This window comes from Zonotrichia leucophrys, chromosome 12 (assembly GCF_028769735.1).
Source record: "Zonotrichia leucophrys gambelii isolate GWCS_2022_RI chromosome 12, RI_Zleu_2.0, whole genome shotgun sequence".
NCBI lineage: Eukaryota > Metazoa > Chordata > Aves > Passeriformes > Passerellidae > Zonotrichia > Zonotrichia leucophrys.
Genome location: NC_088182.1, coordinates 4,054,658 through 4,071,794, shown reverse-complemented (window position 1 = coordinate 4,071,794; position 17,137 = coordinate 4,054,658). Strand labels below are relative to the sequence as shown.

At 42.2% G+C, this 17,137-nt stretch overlaps 1 protein-coding gene across 13 annotated transcripts in view; it reads right to left on the bottom strand.

The window, feature by feature from the left end:
- Positions 1-17,137, bottom strand: part of FOXP1 (forkhead box P1) — a 371,464-nt gene that overhangs the window by 58,017 nt on the left and 296,310 nt on the right. For 11 of the 13 annotated variants that reach the window (XM_064723620.1, XM_064723619.1, XM_064723622.1 and 8 more), the window contains 4 exons: positions 13,512-13,649; positions 12,325-12,414; positions 6,927-7,086; positions 673-877 (listed from right to left, as the gene is read on the bottom strand). In XM_064723620.1, the coding sequence (XP_064579690.1) occupies positions 673-877; positions 6,927-7,086; positions 12,325-12,414; positions 13,512-13,649 (593 nt within the window). The remainder of the gene's footprint in view (positions 1-672; positions 878-6,926; positions 7,087-12,324; positions 12,415-13,511; positions 13,650-17,137) is intronic. The other 2 variants (XM_064723627.1, XM_064723630.1) reach the window with 1 other exon arrangement.

Genomic DNA, 17,137 nt, shown 5'->3' with positions numbered 1-17,137 from the left:
TCTGGAATAAAGCAGAGCCCGCGCCGAGAAGCACGTCAACAGACAACCCCTGATTTAAGCCATTTCTTTTAACAATGCAAGCCGAGCAAGTATAAATTAACTCACACTTTTAAAAGCCAAACAACACCAGTTAGCTAATTTTATCAGCGGTTAGAAAAAAAGAAAAAAAAGCCACTTTGTTTTAGAGAAACCTGGTGAACTCAAGCCTACCGTGTCTTGTGAAAGCAGGGAAAACAGTACAAAAAGGCAAATATGTTAGATGAGATAGGGCACCAAAATTTGGTAGAAAAATGGGGACTGTACTGACCAATAGATTTTCTTGCTCCCCTCCAGCCCGTAAACCCAAAGCACAACAAGAGCACCACCACCTGTGATGCAAAACTCAAAAAAACCCCCCAGCTTCTTCACACTTCCCAATACGCTTATCCAATGCACTTCTAATTAGCTAATTGTGCCCACATTGATCCAATTAACAAGCCATAAAGATGTGAACAAAAGGAGCACATTCTGCCCAGTGGAGACTCTATTCAACCACGCCAACACCAGGCAGAGCGAGATGCGGAGGACAAAACCGAGGCCAAGGCGCTTGGCCACCGCTCCCGAGCGTTTCACCACCGCTCTGGGACGCTGCTCCCAGGTGCTCAGGGTGGTGCAAAGCCTGCAGGCACCTACCTCTCCCGTTTAGGAGTGTGGACTGATAGCTGTCCATTAGTTGAGGCGTGTGGGTTGATGATTAAGGAGGTCTTGGAGGGCGCGGAGGAGGAGACGCAGGTGGTGGACAGGTCCAGGCTGCTGTGGTTGTTGCTGGCTGCCTCCTCCGCTGTGTGCGAGCTTGTCACTTCCTTCCAGAGCTGCTGCAGCTCTGTTGGAATCATGCCTGAAACAAACAAATTGGATAATTAAATCAATTAACAGCTAATTCGGCCGTCTTCAAACAGTAATTAAATCAAAGAGTCAGTAAACAAAGCCTAGTGTTAGTTTTGCCTGTGTGTGTTTTTACGTGTGTATTTTTTTTTTTTTTTAATAACTAAATGCTAATACTGCACTGCATGACTCTGTTATGCTCTGGTGTGACACCTGCAATACTCATGGAATGCAAAATCCGGGCTGTGGGGCAGAGGGATCCACACAACACCACACCTACACCAAATGTCATGTTAAATATTTTGGTTTTTTGTAATTTTTACAACAAAGGCCCATTTACAGAGTCCCTGCTTGGGCAAAAATCGCCCCCATGCCCTTAGCAAGGCTGAAAGCAAAGGTGGCCACTGGCTTCTCTATGTTCAGCTAAGAAATTCAATTCCTTTATTTTCCCACTTTTTTTTTAGGAAAGTAACTACTTTCAAACCTGTTATTGAAAACAAGGAAGGTCTTAGGAAAAAAAATACTCAGCTTTATTATTATGACAACATGAACCACAACATGACTAATTTTGTGCTTAAGTTTTAAATGATGACAAATAGCTTTGTTATTAAATACAGTTTTTATTAATCACTTTTAGACGTAAATTATGAATTCATATTGTCTTCCTGAAATGCTTTTCAAATTTTAACAGTCAAATTGATTATACTATGATTATTTCATTAACACACCTATCTTTCTCATTAATTTTGGTTTCTCGAACTGCTCACTTAATTGATGGATGTGTCTACCGAAAAACTGTATAACTTTCTATACAAGTAACACTATTATTACTGTCATTTCTTAGATCGATGCTAATGAGCCATTCAAAAGTAAAATGAAAACAGAAAATAAGCTTCAAGAAAAAATAATAATAAAAAATTGTGTTTTTTTAAATGTGCCAAAGTGGACACCAGGGTTAGGGACTCAAAATTCAGTAACTGATGCAAGTGAAAACTGCAAACTCCAATGGGCCAAATGGAAGGTGAACCATGTGCTCACGCTGAGATCATGCTTTTGGATAAAGCTGATGTTTGTGACATGATCCAACAAGTCAAGTTTCTCTCACTGCAGACTATTTCAGTGCTCTTTCAGAGAAGGCCATGGGAAAAAATTAGCAGTAGAGACACATCACTCAAATATTCAGGGAAAAAATAATAATAATAATAATAAGCCAGTGTCTGTGTGTTTTTAAAGAGGTTTCTCATCAGTGTGCTTCCAGCTCATCGTTTGGGTGACTGTTCATTGTTTCACCATGTTGTAGCTCTGGAGCTATCCTAAGGAAACCTGCCATTTTCTGAGTGTACAGCAGCAGCTCTCACAGGCATGTACCTCACCCAACCTAAGGTACTGAAATAAAAAAAAATAAGGCAGTATGCATTATATTCATTTGAAACACATAATAAAAAATGCCAAGGTCTAAATTTAATTTATTTTTGTCATTTAGAATACAATGGATAGATAATCATCTCAACGTGATCAGCCAAACATCTTTACTTTGCTAAACTGTTAAAGATTTTAATTATGCTAGCTTTGGAGAGCACTGGTCTAATGAGGCGATAGACTCCAGAGAATCTAAGTGGTTAAGAACTGTGAAATGAGTCTGATAGGATTTTTTTATATTCACCGTGGATCGTTTGCATATCAAAGAGGAGTAAATTATTGCACGACAGACCAATAACCTTCCCCGCCTTTCCCAGAGTAGCATTAACAAAAACAGTTGGTCTCCGGTAACGGTTCGCTACAAAAAAATGCTGAAATCCTTAAGTATCTGCAATTAATATATATTAGAGAAGAGGCTTCAATTTATACATTAAGTGATCAGATATTCTTAGGACACATCCGTTTCTCTAAAGCCACGTCATTTTCCTTTCATCAGCCCCAAACGCCAATTATATTTTGATGGATTTTGTCCCAAATGAGCATTTAGTTATTAGACATATTCAATTATTACTTGTCCCCTGGAATTAAACCTCTGAGCAAATTAAACAAAGAAAAAGGTCAGTACACAAGCCCGTGTCCTGTTTTGCTGTGTGGGGGCTATTATTTTCAAACACCTTGCAAAGTGACAGTGTGGGATGTATTTTTAGCTAACACGCTTGACAGGACTGTCTGCGCACTAACAATTACCTGTGAGCAGGGCTGACCCTTACACACTGTTTACTCAGTTGAAACAATAGTGAATAGACTTGTCTGTTGATGATAACATATTGATATGAGAACATATGAGCCGACACCTATTTTTATTTTCCAGAATAAGCAAATAGGGAAAGAATAACTGGCCTTTTTTCACTTTTTTTTTTTTTTTTTTTTTAAATCTGGATTTCTGCAGGTTTTTAATTAAACACAGGCTATCATCCACTCTCCTCTCCCTGTTTTCCACTTTCCTTTCCTCCTAGTCACTTCTGGATCTACCAAAGAAAAGACTGAAAATGTTACAGCCACTGAAACAGACAGACACATGATATTTATGCCTCTAAAAGTCAAAGTGTTTCATCTAACTTCCCATACAAATGTAACTCTCCTTAGTACTAATAACAACTATACCACAGATGGAAGGAAAAATAAAATATACCCCGTTGTGTGGGGGAAAATGCTGGAGGTAGTAAGGATTTTAGGCTGGGTGACATTAATTTAAAGAGCTAACTGTGATGTCATACATGTCTGCACACAACCCCTTGCCAAAAATTGATTACATCAGCTGATTAATAAAATAAAATTAGAAATAGCCTCTCTCCTCCTGCCCTAAATTTAGTTCCTTAAGAATAATTCTGGAGAGAATTCCTGACTAGCCTGTCGAAATGGGCAGCTGAAAGGTATGCTCATCACTCATCCAGCAAAATGGTTAAATAAAATAATAGAACAAATGGCAAAAGCAAGTCAAATAGATCCACGACCACTCGCAATAAATTATGTAATTTACCATTTAACAGTCTCATTTTAGCAGTGAGAGCTAAATTCCAAGTCAGATTCCCAGAACTGCACTGCAATTACCCGGGATCGCTGCAGCTTCCTACGGACCAGGAACGGGATTCAGACCTGGAACTGCCAAATCTATGGGAGCAATCAGGCACCTGGATGTCTCAGTCCTATTATTTTCACTCACTGGTGATGTGAAGTGTGATTTGCAGTTTCATTTTGAAGATACTGAAGATCTCACTCTTGCAGCTCAGAACACTGCTGAAATGGGGTTTATTTTAAAATTGCTGCTTTGTACAGATGTAAAATCTAGATTACAGAAGTGTCTAAATACTAAGCAGCAAAGATTACACAAATGTAGCATTAAAGGATGTGCTATTTTGTTTAAGACAATAGGGGAGCACTAAAAACTAAAATGAAACTAAAATACAGATTTAAACAATCTATTAGTTCTGAAAACATAACGAAAATGTCACTTATGAAGTAGCATTCTCTCCTTGGAAACATTTATTACTATTACAGATACTTAAGAATAAAAGCAAAATATTTTTAACTGAATTCACAGCTACATTTTCTAGAGGGATGATTTTATTTCTTCTATACACACATTTACAGTATTTGTCTCAGTCTTGCAAACTGTTCTGGAAACAAAAGGGCATGAGAGATGTAATTTTTTTTTTAAATAAGAAGTGTCCATTACCAATTACTTTAAACTATAGCCCTGGCTCTTCATTGCATTTTTCAGGACAACTAGTCCTCTTGATTATGAAAGAAAATGTAGGCACAGGTTTAAAAAATGTATGTTGTGGGGACAGTTGACAGATTACCGCTCACGGAACTCAATTTCCCAACCCCAGGTATCACCGGCTCAAAGACAAACAGAGTTGCTCAACCTCTTTGTGTCCTTGTACCTCCATACCCAGGTGACCATGTTCAAGCAAGCAGAAAGTTGATTTAAACCTCATAATGACATCAGTTTTAAGCCATCGTCTCTCTGATAAAAAGGAATAAAATATCGTGCTGGATTGCAGTGCGCCTCGAGTCCCTCTTTCCTGCCGGCTCCCGCCGCCCCCAGCGCTCGCAGCTCATTTCCCTGCCAGAACCAGCCCTCTGTGCTTATGTTTGTGCCGTGTCTGCCGTGCAAGTCAGCACCCTCAGGTTTTAAATACGCTCCTGGGCGAGGACTAATAGTTACACTTCCCTGCTAACCATATCAATCAATGCCACGACGGCTGAATTACCTACTGGTGTCTCCGATGTGTTACCGCACAGATTACACTTCATGCATCACCACATTCATTTCTTTCACATTACACATGAGCGTGTCTTGTCACTGCCCAATTGCCCTCCTTTGGACAGCTTAACTGATGGACTATACAATGAACCTCACTGAGCCAACTTAATGGTATAGGAGCTGTGGGAAAAATTAGCAAGGTTGAAGCCTGAGTCCGGTGGGTGTGTGGGAACAGCCCGGGATGCTTCCAACAATAAATCTGAGGCGTAATTAATGCATGTTACAACATCTTGCAAGCAGAAATGGCATTTCATCTACGTGCCCTTTTTTCCTGGACTCATTTCACACCTTCTCCCCATCACTTTGCATCGATGGTGACTGACCAGGTACGCCCCAAGCCTGATCCTGCAGCTCCCAGCTGGGCACCACCTTCCCATGGATCAGCCTCCAACTCCTGCACAGTGCTGCTCTACACCAGGCATCCAGTTTTGGGATGCTGGGAAGTTGAACTGAGATGTGGGGAGTCAGGGGTCAGGCCCCCAAAAGCTCAGCCTCTCAACACAGGGCTCAAATACCTTCCTGGGTCTGGTAAAAATAAGCTTAAATGAAGCACATCAGCCACACAGCAAAGCAGACTCCACTCCCCAGTTTGGCCTCTGTTTATCCATATAAGTTAATATTCACCAGCCACCTCACTCTCCTTTTTTACAGCTATGTACACAGAAAAAAAAGGAGGGTGAAGAACAGAAGCAATTTTGTCTTTTCCCCTCCATTTAAGTGAACAGAGCTGAATGTAAATTCATTGTATGATTTAGAAACTAAGAACAACCCTAAGGCTGCTTTCAAGATCCCAAATCATTCAAGCTGGACTGACTCAAGCTATAAAGGTGAATGTTCAAATTTATTATGGGGCAAAGGAAGGAGAAGGCAGGATTATTCAGAAATACCAGCATCATGGTTGATGCCATGGCATGCCTGAACCATGCCAACTCCAAACAGTCTGCTTTAACCACAGCAGCCAGAGCTCAGGCAAGTCTGTTGAACTGTCCCACGGCTTACAGACAAACCCAGTTTAAAAAGTAAAATAATAAATTTGAGCCAAAAAAGAAAAGAGAGAATAAAGCCCCTAGGTTATAATCACTGTCAAAAGTATTGTGGATTTAAGTAGTGCTTTCAGTGTATCAATGTCTTAAAAAAATAAAATAAATTGGGGAGATTTCAGCAAAGCAGTAACTTCTTGCAGAGTGCAGGACTGAATAAAGACGTAGGAGGATCTAATTGTCAATAACACCATTAGAATTAAATGGAGTTAATCCCAATTTGCCTCAGTGCGGAGGAAGGAACAGAAGCACCGAGGCAGTGACACGAAGGCTGCGGAGAGCAGCCGTGTCCCCTGTCCCTGGCAGCCCCAGCCAAGGGCACTCAGAGCTCCCCAGCCTGCAGGTCAGAGCTGCTCTGTGCCAGCTCAGAGCCAGGCTGGGACCAGGAAGGCTCAGTCAACACATCTGGGAAAGGAAAAGCTGCTCTCACACACCCTTAGCCATGCAGCCAGCACCAGGAATCAATAAAGACTCCTCCTGTGAAGGATTCCGAGCCCAGATGAGCACGACCAGCAGCTCTGAGTCTGCCAGACTGGCTACAGCTGTGCAAACTGCACATGAACTCTACGCCCTCAGCACCCTGCCAGTCAGAGCAGCCCAGGATTGCAGCACCGCCCTTCCCAGAAAACACCTTCACAATGCCCACCCTGCCCAGCAGAACCTTTCTGTGCTTATTATCCTATGAGCCTGTGAGCTCTTTCCTCCCCCCATGAGACAATTCTGTGTGAGAGTGCACCCCTGCCCTGGCTGTGCCACCCCAGCCCCTCACCTACCTTGTGCAAGGGGTTGCAAAGGCAGAGTAGGCTGCCCGGGCTGGATGGTCAGCAGCCCCTGACGCTGCAGAGACAGGAGGTGCTGCTGCTGCAACTGCTGCATCTGTAGGAGCTGCTGCTGGAAGGCCAACTGCTGCGTGGCCACTTGCTGCTGCTGGGGCTGGAAAAAACAACAACAAAAAAATTAAAATGCACGCTTGTTAATACAATAGCAAAGCAGAGGATTCACAGCGCTCCTCAACTTGCTTCAATTTCTGATGGCAGTCACTTGGTATCAAGGCCAAGCCAGTGAGTCCACCACCCCTGGCAAGGACCCCAAGGTATGGTTAGATGCTGGAGCTAACACAGGGCTGCAGATTCCCATCTCCAACCTAAATCCCTGCTGCCATCCCAACTACAAATGTATATAGCATTTCTTGGTGCATGTGTTCATGTTTTACCCCAGACATGGCCGTGTTCCAGTGGTGGGTAAAGCAAAAGCTGATGAAAATCCTGGGTAATTCTTTGAGGCAAAGAAGATGAGAATCACACCCCATGATCACATCACACTTAGATGTAACAAGAAACCCTGCACTGTGCTCTGTTTGCTCATTCAAGGGCTGTCTCAACTATTAAGGCAATTCGACTGGCTTAATTTATGGTATTTTATACTCACTCTCTTCTTCATCCATCAAGCCTCACAATACTTTCTGTTACACTGGAATTATTCTGTGCTGTATTTAAGGCTGCTACTTCTGCACTTTGAAATTTTTAATTATTCTCACTAGAAAGAAGATGGAGTTGCTTTACTCCACAGGGATGTGAACCTTGAACCTTCGAGGTGTAAAAGAACATGTTGCTTTTCTCACTACTGTACCCGGAGAAGCTTTTAACTACTCTGTTTATCACTTCTGACATAAATAAATGAGAAAAAATCAGACCTTTGAAGAAGAAAAACTTCATCTAATATTGTTAATTAGCCATGACAAACGATGAAATAACATTGTAAATCTTTCATAGAAACAGCCACTAGATTTTAATTACACACATTCATAATTTAGCAAACAACATCTTACTTGAATGTGAGTGTTTAATATGTACAGTACTCGAGGCTTCAGAGTCCTTAATTTTGTTCAGTTAAGGAAGCCTCTAGGTTTTGCTTCCAAGCTCATCTTGTGTTTTATTTGCTTTGTTCTCTAAAATCCATGAAAGGCTTTGCATTTTGATAAATATCTTTTTATTTATTGTACAATGACAGGAGGAAAACTTTTGTTGTGTAAAACATCAATACATCATGCCAGTGTTTAGCAGTTCCTTGTGCTAGCCAAAAAAAATTAATGTAGATTTCCTTAGTAATTATCTGAGTGATAGAAAGATAATACAGTGCAGTAGTACAATAAATAGAAGGAAATTATCTAATATCCCTAATCTGCTAGGAATCGTATCAAGGTGGAGGTCTTATACAAATTATGGCTAACAATTATGGAAAGAAAATTAACTCTTAGCAAACTGCACACTTTCACAAACAAACCCCAGCCAGATCTCAAGCTTTCTGTCACCTTTCCTTGACACTAAGCCAGAGGATCACTGGCCCCATTCCCTACTGGTGTTACACAGGGAGAAAGTCCCACCAGAGCTGCTGGAGCACGACTGACAGACACCAACTGTGGGTTTGACCTCCACCTTCTCGTGCCACCATGCCCCATCAATCCTCATACGGCAACTGGCTGAATACCCACAACTCTGAGAGCCAGCCATTCTATTAGTCTTATTTATAAACTCAATTTATCTTACTTCCAAAGAAAACCTTGGACTTCAGGAACACATCTAAACAAATAGGTGTTTGGATATTCTGAAACTCGGAGAGTTTACATTTCTTTGCAACAGCTTGCTCTGACACATCCATTTGTTGCAACTATTTGCAACAGCACCATATGCATGCAGGCCCCAGCAACAGTTGTATTGAGCTAAAGTAACGTTTCCCTCCATAAATATTAATTTTAAAATATATACACTTAATGTATTTATATTAATATATTTATATTATTAGTACTAGTAGTAAGCTGTGTTTTACCTATTTGCCATAAGAGTGCAAAGTTAACACACAGGGTTTTTTTTAAAAAGCCCCTTTATATCAATTGAATGATGCCCTTTTGGTTGTCTTCTCAGCTATCCTAAGAAAAGCTCTTGAACACACTCTACTTTGAAAAGCCAGGATATAAAAGTATACAAGGCCCATTGTCCAAGAAAGAATTTAAAAGCAAGACACGTTGCCAAACTGCGCTCCCCACCCAGTTACCAAACACAGGATACAAGGCAGTTTGTTTACTTCTCACAATTGAATGCATACAAAAAAGGTCTCGGTGCAGTCCTGTTGTCAGGTCAGTAGTCAGTGTTAAAATGCTGAAATATCCTGATAAAACTTGCATTTTTGATCCCCTCCCTAAAGCTTCTGTCAAAGGTCTGTTTTCCTTTCTTAGGTTACTCCCTACTGCCTAACATAAACTGTCACAGTGCCGGAGGACAAACGGCCCCGCTCGGGAAACCGCGCGCTCCGTCCAGCGCCGCGGCTGCGCCGGACCCTGACTCCCCCAGCTCTGGGGAGCCCCGAATTGTCCAGGGAAGAGCAGGAACAGGGCTGAGATCCCCCCAGCACCTCTGCCCCTCGCTGTCGGGCACTGCTCGGCCTCTGCCACCCGCACAGCCCTCAGTGAAACCCCGGGAACCTCGCTGGGGTCTGTGTGCTGCTCTGCCCGGGGCTCGGGTCCCGTTCAGCTGCGGGGCTGGGGAGGTTTGCTGTGTTTTCCTTTTTTTCACCAGAGCACAATAGGACAAGGCACTCACAAAATGACTTGGGGGATGCCGTACATGAATACGCTTGTTCCATCTGTCAAGGTACAAGCTCAGCCCTCGTTAGCACGGCAGCCGCTGGCCCCCACCACGGCACTGCCCGGCAGTTTTCAGTGCCAGAGGGAGGGGGAAGAAATAAAATGATACAAGACCACCTTTTCCATGCTAATTTAGCAAGAATAACCTCCTTAAGCTGGGCTGAACAAACCTGTGGGGTGAAATGCATTGTTGAAATGGATCTCCACTAAAACCATCAGCAAAAATACTCCCCCCCAAACCCCTAGAATAAGCTGGAGAGAGTTAGGTCCTTGTTCTCTTTCCAGCTATCGTGTTAAAATGCTCTTCTTGAAACAGGAAGGAGTCCTTTCTTATTGTTGCTTTCGCTAGTGTAATATCAGAAGTGTGACCACAGTAAATCAGTGTGTTAGATATTGAAATGCCATCACATTGTCTAACTTCCCTTCTTGTCTTTTTTAACACAAAGTATTTTTTTTCTTTAAGCTCCAAGCCCTCATCTTTGTGTCTGAGATGCTCTCCTGTCTGACAACAGCAATTTAGAAGAGTTAACTTTTATCGTTCATTCTGCTGTGTAACTTTCCCCTTCAAATTTCTTTATCTGCCCTCTGAGCTCATCTGAACTTTCATGTTCTCCCAGCATGTAGGCTTGCATTCAAAACTATGTCTAATAGACCAAATAAGAGGTTAATAAGAAGTGGCAACAGAAAGAAAAAATACAATCCCTGGTAACTGATAAGAATGACAGTGGCAGCCCTTTATTGTTTGTCTTCAAATATAGAGTTAAAGATCTTTAAAAAACTAAATTTTGACGCCTTTGAAAAGAAAGAAGCACAAAATAACAACAGGGGGTTATTGCCTGCCAGCCACAGGGGAGAAGCTCCATAATTCTTATTCTCCCTTTTGAAGGCTGTTAGAAATCTGATTCAAAAAAGCAACAGCAGAAGGAGAAAGCCTCTTGAGGCTATCGCCATTTCCTGTGATCATGCATAATGCGTTTCAAAAGTGGGTTTTTACCAATTCTGTTGATCAATTGCACCTCCTTCATATTCCCTCTTTTTTCTGCTGTGTTTACATCTGATGTGACTCAATGACAAGCGCTGTCTGAGACTGTGAAACAGACCTGTCATGTTGATTTATGGGCGCATCAAACCACGACTTGTCCAAACTGAAGCTCGCAGTTCATTAATTAGAGAGTTGTGACTTTGAAGTCAGCTTTCAGACTGTGGTTTTTAACATTTGGCTTAATTTATATGCTCTTGAATGTGGATCTCTAAGGAAAAAACTGAAATTCCCTTCTTGTCTTTGAACTTCTTTTGACCGCACAATAATCATTTCTTTGTCCAGAGTGATGCCTGCATCCCAGAGTCATTAACGCGCATTGAACTGCCACTGATGAGTAAGCCCTACTGAATTAGAAAAACAGCCAGCAAAACAAAGCTGAGAGCATTCTGCACAGTGATATCTCACAATTACATGCCTTCCCTCCCTGTGCCATTTCCATTTTAATTACTGTTAGTCCTTTAGATTTACATTTTAGACACTTTTTAATCTGTTCCCTTTTTATTATAGTGGCGCCCGTAAGCGCGCTATGGTTAAGGTTGTGTCAGCGTTTCCATTATAAACCCCCCTGTTTTCAGGGGTTTATAACTCAGCTGGAAAAATTCACTCTGGGTTGAAACTTGGCACAGGTGGCACGATTTGCCAAAATTTCAAGGGGAATGGGGAGCAGAAATCGGTGCATGCTTTGAGCAACACCCCTTGTCAGGCGACACAAGCGCAGCCGCTGTCACCGGACATCACCCAGTGTCTCGCGCCAAGAGGCAGCTTTCTAGGATCTACCTAAGCCAGCACTGATGTCAGATTAAACAGCAAAGTCTCAGACTCCTCCAGACTTATCAGGTGGGCTCAGCACCTTAAAGTAAATGTAACGCAGGAAAATTAAATCTAAGCACACCAAAACCAATGAAGCTTTGGATGTGACAGGTATTTTGGAACGGAAGTGCATCTAAAGGACAGGCAGAAACTACCCTGGCCTGTCCCCTCCAGTTATGGACCATGGTAGCATCAGAGCAAGGTCTCCTCTTCTCTGTGTCACCTCTTCTCCGTGTCACCACTGATGCTGCTCCAGTGTGAGGAATGTGCGACCAGAACCTCCCTGGTTGGAAAGTGCAAGCCCAAACTCAACACCTCTCGGCATTTTGCCTTGTTTAGAGAGGACAGCAGCGATCTGGGCCTGCTGCCTTGCCCCCTCCCCTCTCCACCATAACTAACTCCCCAAAGCACTCTCCCAAGATACAAGTCTAGATGCCTGCTCCAGGACTCATACCAAACAGCAAGGCCTGGTCCTCTGCTATAAAATATGTGGCAGCGAGCAAATGGAAAGCACAGGAAAACACAGGCGAAAACAGGACAATAACTCTAAATCTGAAAGCTGAGGCCCGATAGAGTCAGTTCAGTTGTGCAATCATTTATAAGATGAATGACAGTTTAATAGCCACTAGACAGTCCCCAGGGATCTGTGGTTTGAAAGTAAAATGGGTATTGTCTGTACCTCTTTAGGCTGTTTTCCAGCATGTTGTTGCTGTAAAAGTTGAAGCTGCAACTGTTCCTGTTGTTTCTTATAAAACTCTTGAAGCTGCTGCTACAAAGAAAAGGAAAGATGGTAAGTAACAAAGTGGAGAGCCAATTCAGTGTCCCTTTTGGTGTAACACACAAACTGTGATTTGAAAAATAGCATCCTTTTATCTGTAATGGTCTGACCTTTAGTTTGAAACTCAACAATAAATTCAGTGCACACTGACTATTCTTGGCATTATCGTTTGAAAAGTAATCTCCAAAATGAACTGATGAAAAACATACCATTTTCTACACAAACTAATTAAAATAAGGCAAGGAATGACCTTTGATTGTAACAACAAAGCCAAAATGCCCTTGCTGAGAGAGCCTGGCGGATCTCTGTTGTGAAACACACATGCTTTCTAAATGATAGGGTTTGACTGTATTAAGTGTTGTTCAATACATGCACAGACATCCTGGGAAACGCTCTCCTCCTCGCGTTGCCCAGATGTGCTCTGTGCGCAGGCAGCGCTCCGGCTGCGGGCAGGACGGAGCCTGGGAGCCAGGAGGAGCAGGCAGGGTCGGGCTGGGGGGATGCTGACACCCACCCACCCACCCGGGCTCCCTGAGAGCCCGCTGTGCCAAACCCTGTGGTAACAGAGCCTCGGGGCTTGTTGGTGGCCAGCGTCCAGCTGAGAAAGGACCATGGGCTGCGAGAAGCTCTGACACACAGCCCAGCATATGCTGGCTGAAATCAAACAGGCTTGCAAACCTCTCCACTTCTGTTTCCACAGCCCTTTACGGTTCCAGATGGAAATAACGAGGTCTAAATTGGGAAGTATGGCCCTTCTACCTTGTTTATTCCAATTAGTCAGGGCACACCAAGCCTTCTGAGGGATGCAGGCAAAAGCAACAGGGACATCTGCCGAAGTCCTGACACTTAAATATGCATCTGTATTATTTAGCTGATCTTGGAAACACTCCTAGCACTGCTCTCTGGATTTGTTTCCAGTAGCTATTTCTAGAATTAAAAACAAAAGAGCAGTCAGTGCAGCTCACAGCAAGGCTGCTCCAAGGTTCAGACCTGAGATGTGGGCAGCTTCTTTCCCCAAGGGTGCTCCAGGAGGTGAAGCCTCCAGCATCCATAGGGGCCACCTGAGCAGCTGTCAAGGAAACAATTACCTGTTGAAGCATGAGTGCCTGCTGCTGTTGGAGCAGGACTTGGAGTTGCTGGGGAGTTAGCACTTGTTGCTGGAGGATCTGCTGCATTTGCTGGGGAGTGATCACTTGAGGTGTCATCATAGCCACCGACACTGGAACCTGAAGGCCAAGAGGAGACAGAGAGGGTCAGAGCACATCCCCACAGCTCCTCCATCATCCCCATGCCAGGGGAGCCCATTTCTGGCATCAAGGGGGCTGAAGGTGAGAGTCCTCACAGCCCACCTGGCCAACACACAGGTAATGATCACACCTTCCTAAATTCCCCTTTTGCAAAACACTATCGGATGGAAATTCCTTAAAGCAAGTAATATGGTAAAGATTTATTTATTTTCACAAGAAATCATCAGCTGGGTCCTTCCTCTCCCAGAAAGCCCTTGCCTTCTGTAGAGAAATCCAACAGCCAAATATCCCACGCTGATGGGATCTAGACCCTATTACGACAGGTTTTTCAGAAAATTGAAGGAAGGCTCAGTGATGTGAATAACAGCACTAGACTCCTATGCAATTTTTACAGAAAGGCCCTACCACGATGTCTTTACCATTCCATATTCACCCAGCATACAGATGTCTTCAATTCTTTCATATTATGTGAGATACCATTAAAAGCCGCTTTCCATGACATTTCAGTGACAAACAGCTACAGTGATGAACTTGATAGCATTTCATATTTGCAACTGTTAACACGTTTCTGCACGGGCATCTTTGCAAGGAACCTGTACACTGTATCTGAAAGGATGATGTCTTGTTCAGATAAAACACTGACATTAAAATGACAGGCTGTCTTGGCCAAGGTTACACAAATTGTATTCAAGCGGATACCTAATGACAATGCTATGAATTCTGCAAGCTTTCTAGAATGTAATTTAGCTATTCAAAATAATCACTGCACTTGTGTTTAATTTGCAGACTACATGAGAACCATTTTGTCAGTCCCAGTAATGCAAGAAGACTATTTCCCTAGAAACCCACCCCTCTACCCTCCACTCCAAAAAAGGAAAAGAAAAAGAGGGGAAAAAACAATAGAGGAAAAGACAAAACCCATATGAGTTTTATCAGTAATATTGAAGCACCTTACTTTTCTATAGTTTTAAATCAAACACATGACAGCACAAAACTAAAAGCAGTAAAGGATATACTTTGCTAAAATGGATCTCCTGTCATCTCATGTATTACAATAAAAGCTAATAATATGTTTAGCACTTTTTCTGTGCACCACTTTAAAAAAAAATCAGCAGACAATAGCTGATCAGAAGATAAAGGAGTTTAAAAAAAAAACCTCCAGTGTAGTAGTAAGCAAGAGAGAAATGCAGTATTAATTTTATGTAACATAATGTCTTAATATGCAGTTTATCTTGACTTTTTCACATGATTTGTCCTGTCATTTGCATAGCAAGCTCTCATTCCTAATTTCACAGTCATTATGCACTGATGTCCTGATTTCTCAGCATCACTAATCTTGATGAACTAAAAATGGTTCCTGAAGGTCAGACGCATGTACAGCGCACATCTCCCCGTGTTGTTGTGTACATGTCGTGTGCCAGGGCCAGACACTGCCTCCAAAACATTTGCCTGAGCAGAGCCCAGCACCATCCCATGACATCCCATTAATGCCAACATGGCGAGGTCCTCTGAGCACTTCCCGTGGCACAGCACATTCCCACATCACTGATGGGGTGGGCAAAAGGAGATTTAATTACAGGACAAACACCAGAACCACCAAAACCAGTGGCCATTCTCTCATGGTGCCATGTCCCTGTACCTATGGGCAAGCCACCACCCTGCCACGCAGGACCAGCTCTGAGGACACTGAGTCATCACGATGGGTAATCCCATTAATTCAGAATATCTTAATCCACAGTCTTTTACAAACTTTTCTGGGAGTAGAAAAATTATTTAATTAAATCCTGCCGTCACTATCTTCGCCCCAAAGCGTGACTCACCTTCATTATTCTCATCCCCAGAGAAGTTTACTTTACCCTGGGGTTTGTACTACCTCTTATTGAAGCTGGACCAAGCAAACAGAAGAGGAAACATGCTTAAGTATGTTTTCTGTGCCCTTCTTGGAAGATAGACAAGACAAATACTCTTCAGTCAGATTTATGACGACAAGCAGGGATGCAGACAGGAATAGGGTGGGGTGCTGTAAACCCTACACATCGGTGATTAATCCAAAGGGCTGCATTCTGCCGTCAGCTGGGCAGGGACAACTCCCATTCACTTCCATGGCCTCTCTGCACGTTTATCTTGGGACAGATCTGGCGATTAGGCCCTATCTTTGAAAACTGGCCACGTACCTTCCAGTAACAAATCTCTTAGCTGCACACTCCTTGCTAGAACAGAAGCACTTAAGCAGAAACAAAAAAAATAATGCATGTATGTACTGCACACAGTGACAGAGTACAAGTACACAGAGTACGAGTTTGTGTCGGTCCGTTTGACTTCATTTTACCATCTGAAACCACATTTTCACACCACACCTGCGCTTCTAAAGAAGGTGCTGCCTTCCATTTATAAACACAGCTAACAGCCACATTTAGCCACGGCCTGTACTTTAGTTTATCACAAAAGCAACTTACGGAAACCTTGCACAAACAAATCTAAATGAACCAGAAACTATTGTGTTAAAAATTACAACACACATCCCAGACGAGTGTGGGCACACACATACGGTCTGAGGGACTTTAAATAGTTAAGAATGATGGCCTATATATCCACTCTCTTAACTCCCAACGTCCAACTTTTCCATGTAGCTAGTCCCTGGTAATACTAGGAATCAAAGGGCATGCAGCACCAGCAATAGGCTATTATAGCCCACACTTTATTACCCATTACTACCGAGGTCATTAGCGGTAAGAGTGATTGTACCGGTCTTAACCTATTGATCATTGTAACTACTATCATTTAATCCCGTGTTGAATGTCTGGAAAGCTGCTAAAGGCACACAAGAGAGAGTGCTTTAGTGATGAGAAATATAGCCAAAGCTTGGAAATTACACTTTGATTCATAAAATCTAGCCAGTGGTTTAAATCAATAGTATTTAAAACAGTCATGTAAGTTCTTAACTACAGCTCTCTAATATTTATGGGTCCCTTTTTGAGTGTACTCAGTCAAAACTAAACTTTATTTTAGATACTGTGCAATATACTTTACATTATGTTAGATAAAAAATATTTATTTCTGATATTTTGTCTGATAGTAAGTGAAACTTAAACCAAGAGCTATAAATTCATTTTAGATTTCTATCTCTCAGATGTCAACTTAAATGTGTTGCCAAAAAAAATTACAAACCAACTTTAAAAATGACTTAACTGTTTAAGTACATGAAAATGAGCATGTTTTATGAGTTAACAATGAATCACAGAAGGCAGTCTATGAAGAACTAAAATAATTCTGTCTTACTGCCTTCAGGGAGTTGAAGTTCAAATTAAACTACTGGCAGATATATTTAAAGAATGCTAGGTTAGCATGCAGAGAAGAAATCAATCTTTTATTTTTTCTTTCAAGTTGTTTATTTCTATTTTGCACTTGAAACATGATTGTTGTTATTGATATGATTAATGAACTACTTTTGGTATTGTTGACTGATA